Source organism: Camarhynchus parvulus, chromosome 1, assembly GCF_901933205.1.
Source record: "Camarhynchus parvulus chromosome 1, STF_HiC, whole genome shotgun sequence".
Classification (NCBI taxonomy): Eukaryota; Metazoa; Chordata; class Aves; order Passeriformes; family Thraupidae; genus Camarhynchus; species Camarhynchus parvulus.
Window position 1 is genome coordinate 67,491,994 of NC_044571.1, and position 14,811 is coordinate 67,506,804.

At 39.7% G+C, this 14,811-nt stretch overlaps 1 protein-coding gene across 1 annotated transcript in view; it reads right to left on the bottom strand.

Moving 5' to 3' along the window:
* Positions 1 to 14,811, bottom strand: part of KL (klotho) — a 47,778-nt gene that overhangs the window by 12,045 nt on the left and 20,922 nt on the right. The window contains exon 2 of the mRNA XM_030954936.1: positions 2,644 to 3,154. Within this exon, the coding sequence (XP_030810796.1) occupies positions 2,644 to 3,154 (511 nt within the window). The remainder of the gene's footprint in view (positions 1 to 2,643; positions 3,155 to 14,811) is intronic.

Here is a 14,811-nt window from a genome sequence, read left to right on the forward strand (position 1 = left end):
CCAACAGCAATGCCTGAAGGGGAGGTGTGTGAAGCCCCCAGCCCATGCTTCCATCAGGAAGGTGCCCAAGATCTATATTTTGCCTCTGGACATACTTGAGAATCGCTTGGTCCTACCTGTCATGGGTCTGGCTATTCCTTTTCTGCTTAAGACTCTGAATTCCGACCTGGTAACTCCCCAGACAATGACCTGGCCTCTACCGTGACAGTCAACATGACCCAGAGGAGCCCTTCCAGGGAACATGCTCTGCTTTACAAGCCACAACCCATTTGTTTGTTGCACCATGGACAGAAAAGGGATGTGAATATAACCCCAGAGTAAGATCCCCACACATGGGGGAAGATATCTCCAACCAATTAATGGCTCTAATTAATTTTTAACAACTTTATATTACAGCTCTATTTACTCTAATCAACCCTAAATAGTGCCTAGAAAAAAAAAAAAAGAGAGAAAGAAATACCAAAAATAGCAAACAGGGCTGTGAATCCCAAATAAATATCCTTTCCCAAAGGAAAATAAAAAATAAATTTTAAAAAATGTACAGACCTTGTCTACAGCATGCAGTATCAGAGTGGACACCTACATCAGCACTTCAAGGGAAATCAGGAGCACACTTTTGAGCAAATCTCCCTCATCATGCTTCAGTTCATATCACACAGGGGGCTCAGAATGCATGTTCTGTGTTCCTTTGGGGTAAAATTAATCCAGAAATGGGCTTCAGGAATACATACAGTGCGGACACCTGGCCCTCAACCTCAATTCTTTTTTACTCTACAGGTTTGCTCTGGGTTTTCCTCTACCGGTTTGCTCTACAGGTAGCAACTGGGCTGCACTTACTTGTTAAAGCAGATGCAGAAATAAGCAGTTCTGTCTGAACCAGTGCATACACACAGCCAGGCACAGATACTGGCAAGATCTAGCAAGTAGCCAAATCCCAGCTATGCGGACCCACATCTGAATTAATCATCCTTGCTTCTCAGTGCTACAGTTCCTGTGTCATTTTACTGTCCCTTCACCACTGGAGTGAATTTCATGGTTAATACCTCAAAAATCTTCCTATCACAGTGCTTTATTGCACTGGATAGGCATATCTACAATTCTCAGAGAGAAAGCTTGTGCCTTTATGTTTGGTTTTTAATGCTGTCCAACAACTCTGCTCACAGCCAGCATGATGACTTTTTTGGATCTTTCTCAGCTAAATTCCCCAAGGTACTGCATAGAAAACTTTAGCATTTACATTGGATTTTGCAGATTCTAACAACAGAAGATTTGAGTGCAATACTTTCCCTTTTAATGATACTAAAGTCCCTCCTGCAGACCCAGCCTGTCTCTGCTTTCTTTGCTTGTTTGTTTTTTTTTTTTCTAGAAAAGATTTAGGCAAGTGCCAGTGTCTTACGACAAGTCTTTAATACTGTTCTTGCTGTTGTTATTATTTACTGAGTGATACAATAAATGGAACGACACTTTGTAAACTGAGATTGCTTCCAGCCAGCTGTGATTAAAAGACAGATCTACGTATGTATTTGCAGCAATTTAAAACCTAAGCAGAAATAGGGGTATGACCCTTCATGAAGATGAACTCTTCATCTGACTTTATGCAAACTAGTGATACTGTACTTGCAACAGTTAGTTACTATTTTGCTCAGGTATTTATTCACCTTTTAATTTACTTGTAATAATTACATTTCTGGAATAGCAGATGAAACCAATTTGGGAGTCCTCTGCATCTTCATTACTGCTGAGAATGAAATTAAACCAATTTTTTCTCATTCACCATATGAAAATGGCAATGTAACACAATGTCTATTTCATCTGAATTGATAGATACAATAATACTATTTAAACCAAGAACAGTAAAGTGTAGACAAGTAAATCACTTGACAAATTGTAAATTTAGACATTAAAAGACAACGAAAGTGGAAATGGGAACCCCAACAACTTATTGGCAACTACTAGGATTGAAAAAATGTTTTTTCCAGAAGGAAATGGGAAAACAGCAACCACGTCTCATCTACGGTGGTGTATTTCCCTTACTGTTTGGAAAAAATAATAGGTTAACAAATTAAATTATTTTGATCATATATCCTCAACTATTCAGTTCTCCTTTAACTGATGGAAATTCAAATTACTGTGATTGATGCCCACAGCTGTACAAATGTGAAATTTGGGCAAGGCCAAGATGCAGAATGAGAAGGTTCCAGTATTTAATTTTAAAATGTACTATTTCAGCCTTATGGGTTTTTTCAGGGGAATTTCTATTGCATAGTATTTACCTTTCCATATATATTCTTATGTTTTGTACATATGCATTCAGATAAGGAAAGCAGCTATTAATATATAATACAGCAAATTGTCCTAAGGCCACTCAGAATATAGTTTACATGTCTTGCACTTCCTCCTACCAAAGACAGTAGAAAATTTTCCTACTGTCTTCAAGAACAGCAGCATCAGGCTCACCAAATGCTATGTGCAGATATGAGAGTTCTTCAAGAAAAGAATAAACCCAGGAAAAGGATTTGAACTCTCATTTCATAAGTGCTAAGATGAATGCTAAAATCGGTTTTCAGCCTGGTGCCTTAACACACCTCTGTGGGCTATACTGCATTATGATTTTTTCAAGCATGTATTAATGCAAAGTCTTACCTTTTAAAGTTTCCATAATGAACTTTTTGAGATAGTAAATATATTTGGCATCATCTTTCTTGGTGGTACCAGAAACGAACCAGCTGTTCTCCACAATGAATATTTGGGGGTTGTTATATTCACTGTTTATCCAGTAAAGGAGCTGCCTCAGGCTTATTGATTCCAACTGCTGGAATTTCATGTGGGAGTCCAAAAGCTGGAAACTCAGGGTAGCTCCAAAAGAAAGAGCAAAGAAGTCTGCTGTTCCCTTGATATACTTCTTCTCAGCCTCACTGAATTCAGGCAACAGAGATGAGAGGTTGCTCCTCATGCTCTCTGGATAGTCACCATCAATGAATATGGGCTTAGCAAACCAGCCAAGCACAAAATCAAGGGATTTTTGGCATTCTTTTATGTTCTTTTCAGTCATACGCTGGGGTTTTATCCAGTGGGAGCTGAGGGCAATGGACACTTTTCCTCTTTGAGCTGGACGGAAATGGTCATTGTAGAGATGCCAGACCTTAGCATGGGCCTGTTGAAAAGAAAGGCTGTAATTAATGGACCCAAAAATCCATTTTAAGTAACACAATTATTCTCAAGTACTGGGGCTCAGTGTTATTAATTCATCAATAGTTTACAATACCTAAATTACCTCTCAATACTATATTAATACCATGTATCATCCAGAAATTGCTAGCTGGCTGGGGAAAAGAGCATCTCAGCTTTCCATAAGATACTATTACAAGCACTGAACACACTTCTGGCTTTATTAACTTATATTATTGAGTTCAGACATACTGCCAGTATTTACAAAAATGAAAATGCACTTAACCAAACATGTTTCAAAAAAGGTTTTCATTATAGGAATATAACTTTATCTGCAGATTCATGGATATATAAAAAAAGAACTTTAAAATATTGCCCAAAACTCTGAAACAATATAAAACAAAGAAATGCCTTTGAACTTAATACTCTTTGAATCAGAACACACAATACAGGAATACAGAACTATCTATCTGGACTTCAGAAAGTCTGGTGAAAATAAAATTGCCACAGGTCCTGGAAAATTTTTCCAGTAATTCCATTTAATCTATTAAAATGTACTATTTATACCTAGCATTAGAATTTAAGCACTTGTCTTGGTATAATTTTATCTTTTACTATAAGAACATATTTTGTACCAGATTTCTTTCCTGAGATCTTACAGAGTCAGTTATAACAGTCTCTTGATGTTCCTTTTAAAAGCTAAATGTTAAGTTCCTGAAGCCTTGCATTATCTTCGGGCATTACCTTCAAGCTCTTTAACCACTCTAACTGCTCTCCTCTGATTCTCTTCCAATTTGTCATCATCTGTCTTTCAACTGCAGAAGCAGAAATGGACATAATATGCCAGCGGCAGTCTTGCAAGCAGTAAAACCAGAGACAATTTACCATACTATTTCTGCTCATGTGGCCACAGAATTACAGTGTGAGCATATGCACATCTAAACTACCATCTCTCCAGAGCCCTTCATAATCTAAAACATATCTTTTCTATGAGCCTAGCTTATCAGAGAACGTTGACCGTTCTGTGAATCCATATTCAATCTTCTTTAATATATACATTAGTATAAATTGTTCTAGGCCATTGTTGAAAATGTAAAAATAGGAGATTTGACAACACGAAGGTGGGAGAGTGGCCAATACAACAGTGGGTTCAGTGCAACCCTCCAGAAGGACCTCGAGAGGCTGGAGAGATGCACAGAAGTATCGCCCGAAGTTCCAGAAAAGCAAATACAGGGTCCTGCACCAAATGACCTTATGTCCCAGGACATGCTGGGGGAAATTCCTGGAAAGCAGCTCTGAGAGAAGGACCTGGGGGTCCTAATGGACAACAAGGTGCCCCTGAGCCAGCAGTGTCCTTGTGGCCAAGAAGGGCATTGGTGTCTTGGGGTGGATTAGGATGGAAGAGCAGTGCCAGCAGGTCAGGGGAGCTGATCCTGCCCCTCTACTCTGCCCTGGTGAAGCACATCTGGAGGGCTGTGTCCAGTTCTGGCTTCCTTAGGACAAGAAAGACATGGAGCTCCTGGTCCAGTGGAGAAGAGCAAGGATGTGTGAGGGACTGGAGCATCTCTCTTACAAGGAAAGGCTGAGGGAGCTGGGCCTGCTCAGCCATGAGAAGAGACGACTGAGGTGGGACCTCATCAGTGTCTTTAAGTATCTAAAGAAGAGAGCCAAGAGAATGGATCCAGGCTCTGCTCAGCAGTGCTGAGCTACAGGACAAGAAGCAACAGGCAGAAACTGATGCACAGGAAGTTCCACCTGAATATGAAGAACTTTTTTACTGTATAGATCAACAAACACTGGAATAAGCTGCCCAAACGGGTTGTGGAGTTCCTCTCACTGGAAATATTCAAGATTTGTTGGTTTCAATTCTGTGTAATGTGATCCATCATGATCCTGCTTGAGCAGGGAGGCTGGACCAGATGAACTAGTGCGGTGCCTTCTTGCCTGACACATCCTGTGATTCTGTAATTCTGAGATCCACTCATTAGAATAAAACCTACCTAATAACTCTACTAACAGTTTACATGTGCATTTTGAGACTCATAGTTCAGTATCTGTTCATATGTGCTGTGCTGACACAAACCTCCACTTTCACCATGCAGAGTCGCCAATCAAATGAACGTATATCAAAATGTCACATGCATTTTTAGCTTTCCCTAAAATATACACCATATAGAAAGCCTTAGAATTCCACTCCATGCAGTTGGCATGTCGGCAAATTTTATCATTAATTTACTGATAGCGGCTGTTTAGAGTTTTCTTTTCATACACTCTTCCTATTTAAGCTTTGAAGTACAATCACTTCCAGTTGCCAGCATTATTAGGAATATAATTTTTGACATCAACATTGTTAATTACCCAGGAAAATAGCAAATTCTAAGATTTTACTGCTCTAGCAGACTTTAAATTATCAGTGCTGAGAGAAAAACCAGTGGAAGTAAAGTACAACTAAAGGCAAGATCAATAATCAAGGCTCAATTCAGCAGCCCCCATACAGAAATCTGCTGCCTTTGAGTCATCGTGAGGTATATAGAACAACTGCACAGATCTTCAGGAGACTAGACCCACACCCTTTCAGAGTGGTCACCAAAAGCCAAAAAGAACAATCTCAGAAACTGTGAATCACAGTCCACCCCTATGTGCATGTATCTGAATCAAGCTCTGAGTTGCAGACTTCCATGTAGTTGCTCTCATTTATAATATATCAATAGCTCCAATAAACATGATGCAGCCTGGCCATCTGTCCATATTAATACAATGGGTTTTGACGCTCATGAGAAACTCTAGTAACAACTTCAAAATCTCATGACAAAAATGAGAGCTGACCTAAGTACAGACTTTACTTCACACCAAAGCTCTGTTATGCTCAGGAAAGAACCAAAGACATTACACATCAGGATCAACACCCAACACTTAAAATATGATTTTTTAAATGCCATCGAGAATAAATTTGTCACCACTTGCAACTCAAATTTGCATACCCAAATTTTCTTACAAAGGGGATGTATATTTTTCTTCTGTTGTATGTGACTCATCTCCAGTTTACCATCTCAAATGTTAAGATACCACCATGCACACTCTCAATCACATAATTTCATCTATGTCATCTTCATTTGCAAGTATGCTGCCCAGCTACAGAACACCTTGAGGACTGTGGGTCCCAGAAGTCTCAGCCCTCCCTGTTTCCCATCAGTGGAGAGACATCTTCCAGCATTTTAATAGCTTTGGATCTACCACGAAGAAAGGAGAAAGAGAATTCTACAGATTATCCCTCTACAAGCATAGCGAAGTGCTGTTTACTCTCTCACTGCAATGAAAAAAGATGAAGTGTAGCAATGTGGGATCATCTCACTCAACTTTCCTTTCTAAATCCCCTGGGCTGCCTCTACAGAAGATGAGAAGACTGTTGTCTAAGATATGAAGTGTGAGTCACTTTTTAAGTCCATCTCTCTCCACTGATGACAAAACCTCTTACTCAGTTTAGACACGACATATTCTACAGGCAGATGAAAGGTGGCAAGAATAAGCTCACTTAAATGTCTGCCCTCTGGAGTGTGCATGAAGCAGAATTATATTATTTCCATTTAAAAATGCTGAACATAAAAAGCAGTGCATTAAAGTTCCCTGTAGATGTAGATTAATGAAGCATTCAAAAACTGCATAGAAATAAAGCTGGAAGAAGCCAGTGACAAAGCAGAGAGCCTATATGGAAATTTGGAACAGAATTCATTTGACTAAAATTAAGTGGCTAATACAGTTTTAAAGATTTCAGAGCAAACTGGATTCCAGCCCAAACTCCAGCCAGTCTCAGAAAGCTGTGAGTCTCCCAAAAAATCCTAAATCACATTTCTTAGCTCCACAGAGACATCTGAGGCACAATTTGCACCATAGGCAGGGTGCAAATTATCATTTGCAAATGAATCCTATTTCTAGGGTAGGATTCCTTTTGAGCTGAAGACACCTTATATTTCACTGTCCACATGTGAGCCCAAGCTCCCACTACAGCCAGTGGAGATCTCTAGCTCCACCAGCTGCCTTAACACAGGCAACCACTCCAGAATAATACTCGGGTCACACCTGCCATTTCCATGCAGGAGACCTGAATAGCCTGGGAAGGGTCAAACACATTTCCAAGGCAGAAAAACAAACCCTGCAATGTCATAGCATGGACTATGTCCTACCAAGTCCTGCAGTGATAGCAGAAGTAATTCAACACAGGCACACAAACTTCATAATCTAACAAAGTTCTGCTGTGTCAGAGATTGTCCACTCTATGCCAGGACAGACCTATGTAGTCTGAATCACTACATGACAACAATGTAGTAATGCCAAGACATTTGTTTGCCTGACTACCCCTCTAAATTCCATGATCATTAAGATCTTCCTGAATCTGGCACTGGTATGGATTATTCTGTGAGTTCTCTGTATTTATATCCATCATGATGCACAGCCTTCACAAGAGCAAATCAAGAATTTTAATTGGAATATCACAATTCCATAATTTGTGTTCATTCCTCCATAACAAATTTTAAGTTCTGTGTCTTCTGAACCAGTAATAACAACATTCATTTCACAAATAAATTGCACTAACACCTTGCTCTTCATGCTCATTATCTTGTTTTAACTGTCTATTTATGTATTAATGAAACTGAATTGGAAAGTGTTACTGTACTTGGCACTGGTGAGGTGACACCTCCAATCCTGTGTTACAGTTCTGGGTCTCTCACTACAAGAAGGACACTGAGGTGCTGGAGCATGTCCACAGAAGGGCAACAGAGCTCAAGTCTGGAGCTCAAGAAGGGTCTGGAGCCCAAGTCTGATGAGGAGCAACTGAGGGAGCTGTTTAGCCTGCAGAAACTGAGGGACAGGGAGAACCTTATCATTCATTACAACCCCTTAAAACAAGCGTGTAGCCAGGTGGGGATCAGTCTCTTCTCCCATGTAACAAGTGACAGGACAAGAGGAAATGGCCTCAAGTTGCACCAGAGGAGGTTTAGATTGAATAGTGGGAAAAATGTCATCACGGAAAGAAAGGGTTGTCAAGCCCTGCCACGGTCTGCCCAAAGAGGATGACTTTTCCCAAGATAAATGATTCTATGATTCTATGATTTAGCAATACAAAGAGAAGAGTTAATTGAAAAAGATGTACAAAAGGGTTTTGATTAGTAGAAACTGGGATAATATACTTCCAACAAAAATATCATTATTCAGTTCTACATCAAAAGCCCTTCCGAAATGGAAATAAATATTTGAATGACATGGGAAAACCTAGTATGTATTAGTCACAATGGGCCTTGTACCTGGAAGGGGAAAATGTGTTTTTTCACCCATATCATCAAAAGTAAGTATTTTAATCAAAAGCTGCAACAAAAGGATGACATATTTAATGTAAGTTTCACCCTTAGATCCTAAGTTAGTTTTATGCACACAGTCTTCGGGCAAACATTCTGTTTTACCATCAAGCTATATTCTTAATACTGAGTAACAGATACAGGTATGTAGAAATTGCTTACAGTTCTTCCCATATTTCAAAACCAGTAAAATAACATCCTCACATATAAAGCACAGGACTTCTATATTTGTTATATAGTTACGCTGTTTTTCCCCAATTATTCCTTCCCAAATATGTAGTGTTCCAGTTTTACTTTTACAATCTGTTAGCCAACATTACTACAGATGATAATTTCAAGTAATTTAGTATTTTTGACCAATCTCAACAACCTTGCAATAGAATTAGGCTATGTAAATGGTACATAGAACACCAACTGAATTTTTTTCAGTCTACAACCACTCCATGTAACATTTGCTAGAATTACAGCTCTAAGTATTGATCACACATCTGAACTGCACCCTTTGCTCCAGTTCCTTTCTCAATAACCATTAGCCACTGTTTTTCAGACTGTGCTGATCACTAGAACATGAAAATGAATGCATTTATGGCACAAATAGGTATCACTCCTATTTTAAGAACTGGAAACAGAGATATCACAATGTGCACAGAAAAAGACAAATTAAACCAGATACTCCAAGTTGTAGCCCAGTGTATTAACTCCAGAATAAGTGCCTCTGTTTAATGTGATACTCACCTCTACAGAAAAAAATATCCAAAAAAGCATTAAGTATTTGTCTGAAGGCACAGTGGCTAGACAGAACATCACTTTTCCTAATCCTAGGCAAAATACAGCTTTGCTTGCATGAGAATGAAAGGGAGAAGGCAGCCTGAAAGCATGAAGCTAAGCCACAGGCACCAGGATGCATTGCAGGTACTCCAAAAATATTAGCAGAATGGGAAAAAACAAACCTGAAAGATAAGAAGGCAGGTAAGAGTTATTTTTACACTTTGCTATTGAATTTTTGAGCAGATGAAAGTCTTGGAAGGCTTTTACTTTCACACACTGTATGCACAGGCAATAATGAACATTATCAGAGTTAGATATGCAGCAGGGAGACACAGTGACTACAGTGTGATGGAAGGAAACAAAAACTTGATCCCACTGTGTCAGGTGGCTGCTGCAGGCAACTTCTCCTTTGAAGTCCAGAAAGCTGAGATTTCATGGCACAAGCCCTGAGTTAAACCTCTCTCATGCTCACCTTGCTTTGAAAAGGCCACCCACTGCGTCAGCACCCTGTGGCACGGCAGCCAGAGAGAAGGCAGCTGGACTGCACAGAGCACTCTGCAAACCCCACCAGCACCAGCAGAGGCTGTGCAAACACAGGACACACCCTTTGGCAGGGACTCATCTCACGCCATTTTTGCCATCACCTGCATCTGAAGCACTCCCTCAGGCAGGGACACCTCTGGGCCACAACTCACACAAGCCATTTTTAATGCCCAGACGAGCCAGCGAGATGAAAAAGTGCCTGTTCCATTCCACTCACCACACAGACAGGCTGGCATAACCACTGGAGCCGACATCATGTCCAAATAAACTAAAGCACCAAGAGAGAAGTGAGCTGGGAAAGCAGTTTCAAGTCTCATGAGATGCAAACAGTCTCTGAAAATATAAAGGTCATCTGGAAAAGAATTAAGCAGCATTTGACTTTGTGAAGCAATGGGAGACGAGATAAAAATAGCTTTATTTCTGACAACAAGTGCTTCTGAGACACTTGATGTGTTTAATCATTTTCCTTCACCTCTGACAGAAAAGATTAATTACGGAACTGCACCAAAATAGTTCAAGGAATGTTGTGACCCATGTGAATATTAAAGATATGAGAGATTCTTAAACAGAGTACAAAAAGAAGATAAAAGTACAAAGCAGTACTCTTGAGTGATTTAGAGACAATCTTGCAGTACTGGAGTGAACTAAAATAGTCACTGATAAAAGACTTGAAATCTGGGACACAATGCTCAGGCAGTATTTAGGGGAAGACCAAGATAAAATCATTGCCATCGAAATTGCTTTGGGCCTGCTGGAGAAACATAAACATGCAAAAGCTCCAGTACTGAGAATGACCTGCAAAGCCCTCTACCAAAACATGAACCTCTTGCAAGAAAGGCTGGGCTCCAATCATCATGATCATACCCAAGTATAAGAAATATAAATACAAGGGGAAACACATGAAGAACTTAGTTGTAATCCAGAAAAGCAAGTACACAGAACTGCCCATGCTGTAGTGAACAGCACACACCAATACAACACCACTTTGCAGGAGCTGATATTTGTCAGACACTTGAACAAGGGGGATAAAGAAAGCACCATGACTTTGGAGAAACTCATAATGGGAATGATGGTAACAATTATGACAACCGAATACACCACTAGCCAGGAAAATGAATGGAACATTAGTGGATTTTAAGCCACATTCTGGTTGGAAAGAACGATGCTAGAATCAGCAGCGAGCAAAAATGTTAAGCATATAAAACTCACATAAAACTGATATATCAAAAACATACATAGAATAGATAAAAGTGATAAAGCAATGCCCAGTCAGAGCACTGAGAGTAAATGAATGCTGAAAACTGAAACTCCCAATCTTTGTAATAGTGCTGTCAAGGAGAAGGCATCCATTAAGACTTCAAACCTGTGGTTTCACGAAGGTTTGTACAAACTGGATGGAAAGAGCAAAAACCAGCAGGAAGAAGAGGACTGCCCACAGAAGCTGTCAAACTACAGAACACAGCTTTAGAAGGCCAAGCCCCAGAGTTCATGACTCTTCCTTGTGCTAAGGCAGAAGCCAATGAGAAGATTATTGCCCTCCAAGGCAATAGTGAGGAGGACAACCAAAGTAGCACACATAATCTTTAGCAACATCAGTCTTAAAAAAAGGAAACTACTTTTGGTTAAACGCAAAATCAAAATAACTAAATAAACATAAATGTCTCCCATACCTTTAAGGGTAAAAATTCTGGAAGAGGTGCCTAATGTCAAGCATGTTTCTTTGATAGATGCATATAGGGAAGACCAATATTCATTTGTTCATATTTGGCCCCTCAGCATACCCCTCTAAATTTGCCAAGCCAGGTGTCTCATGGGGAGAAATAATGTACTTCTGATGGTTTAGTGGAAGCGTGTGAAGAAAATCGCTTTGAAAAGTCTGAGCTGTTAGTAGAAGCTAAAAAAACAAGATGTGTTAGAAAGAAAAATTTTCTTAGCAAGAGATAGAGGTAAACACAAATAAGACAAAAGTCTATCATCAATATGTGTACCCAACAGATAAGGAAGTGACAAAAAAATTTCAGCTTGCTGGACCTAATCTAACTAGCTAAACCAAAAACCCAGTTGGAAGAAAGCCTATAGCTTGGTAGGAATATTATAGGATACAGAAATCAGGTTACTCATTATCAACATCCCTGCACTAAAAGAACCCAGAACAGATGTTCTGATGCTCTGGTGTTAATAATTAACCCTGAATCTTATCCTGGGCACACCACTAGATTAAAAATAAATTGACCCAACTGCTCCTGGAGAGGTATTGGAACATTTTGAGTGCGACTTAATGCTCCCAAAAGACAGACAAAAAGAAATCGCTGCTGTGCTATTATTACAAGAACATCAAATAATACTGGATTTGGAAAGTCCATGTTTGTAGAGTTGGGAAAGTCAGACTGGCAGTCAAAAATTATTCCTGAGTTGCATGAATGTGCTGCCCTAAAAGCTCCAGAAGTTCAACTGGAGATGAATGGGTAGAGGTTTTTCCCTAATCAGAGTCTCAAAAGAAATTAGACTGCAAGAGTATTGCAAAGTGTTTGAGTCCAGACCATCAACCACGGAAGCAGTAAAAATATCCCCAAACCATGGAAAAAAGCTTACTGGAGTAACAAATAACTGCATGAAGACGAGGCATTTCTGATGCTCCAATCTGGCCTATCATAAAAGCAGACAGCAGGATTTACTGGGTAATGGTTGGATGTTGAGCAATTAATTCTGTTACACCATAAACCACACCTGTTGTAGGAAAAATGCCAGAATCTGGCAGAACAGATTTAGCATATGCTGTCTTTGGGATTTTGTTATGAGGGCAAGGATGGGAAGAATTTCCCCCTACATTTGCAGGGCAGCAATACCATTTTAGAAGCATCTATTGCCCCAGGATTTCACTGTGCTCTAGCTTTATGCAATATTCATATCAACCAAACATGGAAAAATTTATCAGAGGCTGATCAAATCCATGTAATTTCACAAACAGATGATGCATTAACCTCCAGTCAGATTCAAACACCACGAAAGAGTGAATTATACAAATATAAGCCAGAACTCCGGGAGCCTTTAGCTTCTAAGTGAACTGATGAACAGGTCAAGTGGTACATTAAAGAGAAAAATATTTAGGAATAGATTAATGACCTTAGAAAGATGAATGTGAAAAATTAATAAGAAGCTCCTTGCTCTACAACTTCACATATGCTGCGATCTTTTGCGAGTTTTATTCTTCCCCAGCATTCTATATCAGTGTTTGCAGATATGATTAAGACTTTAACCAAGTTTTTAAAGAAGGTACAGGAATAGGAGTGGAGATCAGGACTAAACCTGACCTCAGCAGCATTCAAAAAGGCTGGCACAGGTAGCCACACTGGGGATGCTGTTCCAGCATGGCCACTTCATTTGCACTTTGTTACCCCCTCCAGAAGCAGCAGAGGTTATGTTATTGCAAAACCAAAGGAGTCAGTCAGTTCACCATACAAAATGAGCACATGGTGCTCCTGGGAGACTTAACGCAGTGACTCAGAAACTACAGAGTGGGTGAAAGGTGCAATTACCGAGCTCAGCACAGTTAAGTGCATGAACAGTGTGGGCTCAGCAGAAGAGTGAACTACAAGAATAGGTGGTCTCCAGAGCATATCATGGGGATCTCATCCAATTTATTAACAAGAAAAGTAACTTCAAAGAGGCTAGAGAAAGGTAGCTCCCTCTGAGAGAAGATATTAAGCAACTGCTACAGAATTATTTAATGTGTATTACCAGAAATGCTTCTAGAAGGTTAACTAGACCCTCTTTCTTTTAAGCACTCAAAAATATCAGTTCCATGGTTGCAAATATAAAATGAAAGATCCTTAATCAGTTTCACAACAGACCGATTCTGCAGTGCCCAGGTACATCAAATGGCTTCAGAAGGTATTTCCAGATAAATGTGATAGTGAGTAGCTTTTCCTATCGAGAGCTCCTCTCCTCCTCTGTGAGGAAAAAAACCAGCCAGTGGATATCAACAGTGAAGGAAGTGGAAGTCTCCATCAGTGGAGGGTACCAAGGAAGGCATTCGGCTCAACATAGTTGTCATAGGAATAGCAAATTTAATCATCATATGTGGAACCAATACATTAGAACAGAGCTCTGAGCTATAATATAGGCAAATGAAAACCAGAATGAAGAAGACTTGCTAGAAGCAATTGCTGCCAAATTCTTTTTAAATCAAATATTTGGATTGTTCATGCCCAAATGTAGTTCAGTCGCTTACATGATAACCTGCGTTTGCTTTAAGCTTGGCCACTAAATTTAACCATTCTGAGATTAGAACTATGCATCAATGACAACAAGCTATAGAATAAGATGGAATGTCCTATTCAGTCCTCTAGATGGATGCAGAAAGAAGCACATCAGGATAAGCAATATAAATTGAAGGTACCAGTTTTCAATTTTCAGACAACTGTTTAGATTACAATTTGACTGGACGTGAACATGCAATTCTTCCTTCTTTTTCCAGTCAGTCTGAGACTGTTTCTGTCAGATTCAGCTGTATTTCTATGCATACTTGATAAAAAGCAACCACTAAAGGCTTATCTCATTGTGAGAAACCTGCCTGAAATTATCTGGCTTGGGCACATATAATAGAAATGACTGAAGTGTGTGATTTCAATCACACACTTTAAAAAGGAATGCTCAATTGCAAACTCACTGAAACTGTACAGTAAATTAACTTTAATCCAGTAACTTTTGGAGTAGCTTTTGTGTCAACTTAGATCCCACAGAGAACCTGCCTAACCAGGACCTGCTGCTGCAAAAGAGCATGAGTCACCTGCAGACCTCTGTCAAACTTGTGAGCCAGTGCAAATGTCATGGGAATTCCACAACACAAATGGCAGCAGATACCTGCTCCAGCCACTGAACCCCACCCCTATAAAGAAGAAAGCAGCTCCTGACCTTGACACATGGCATTAGTAGTCAGAAGGGTTAATGTCCATGTGTGATCTAAGATCCAGTTGCTCCA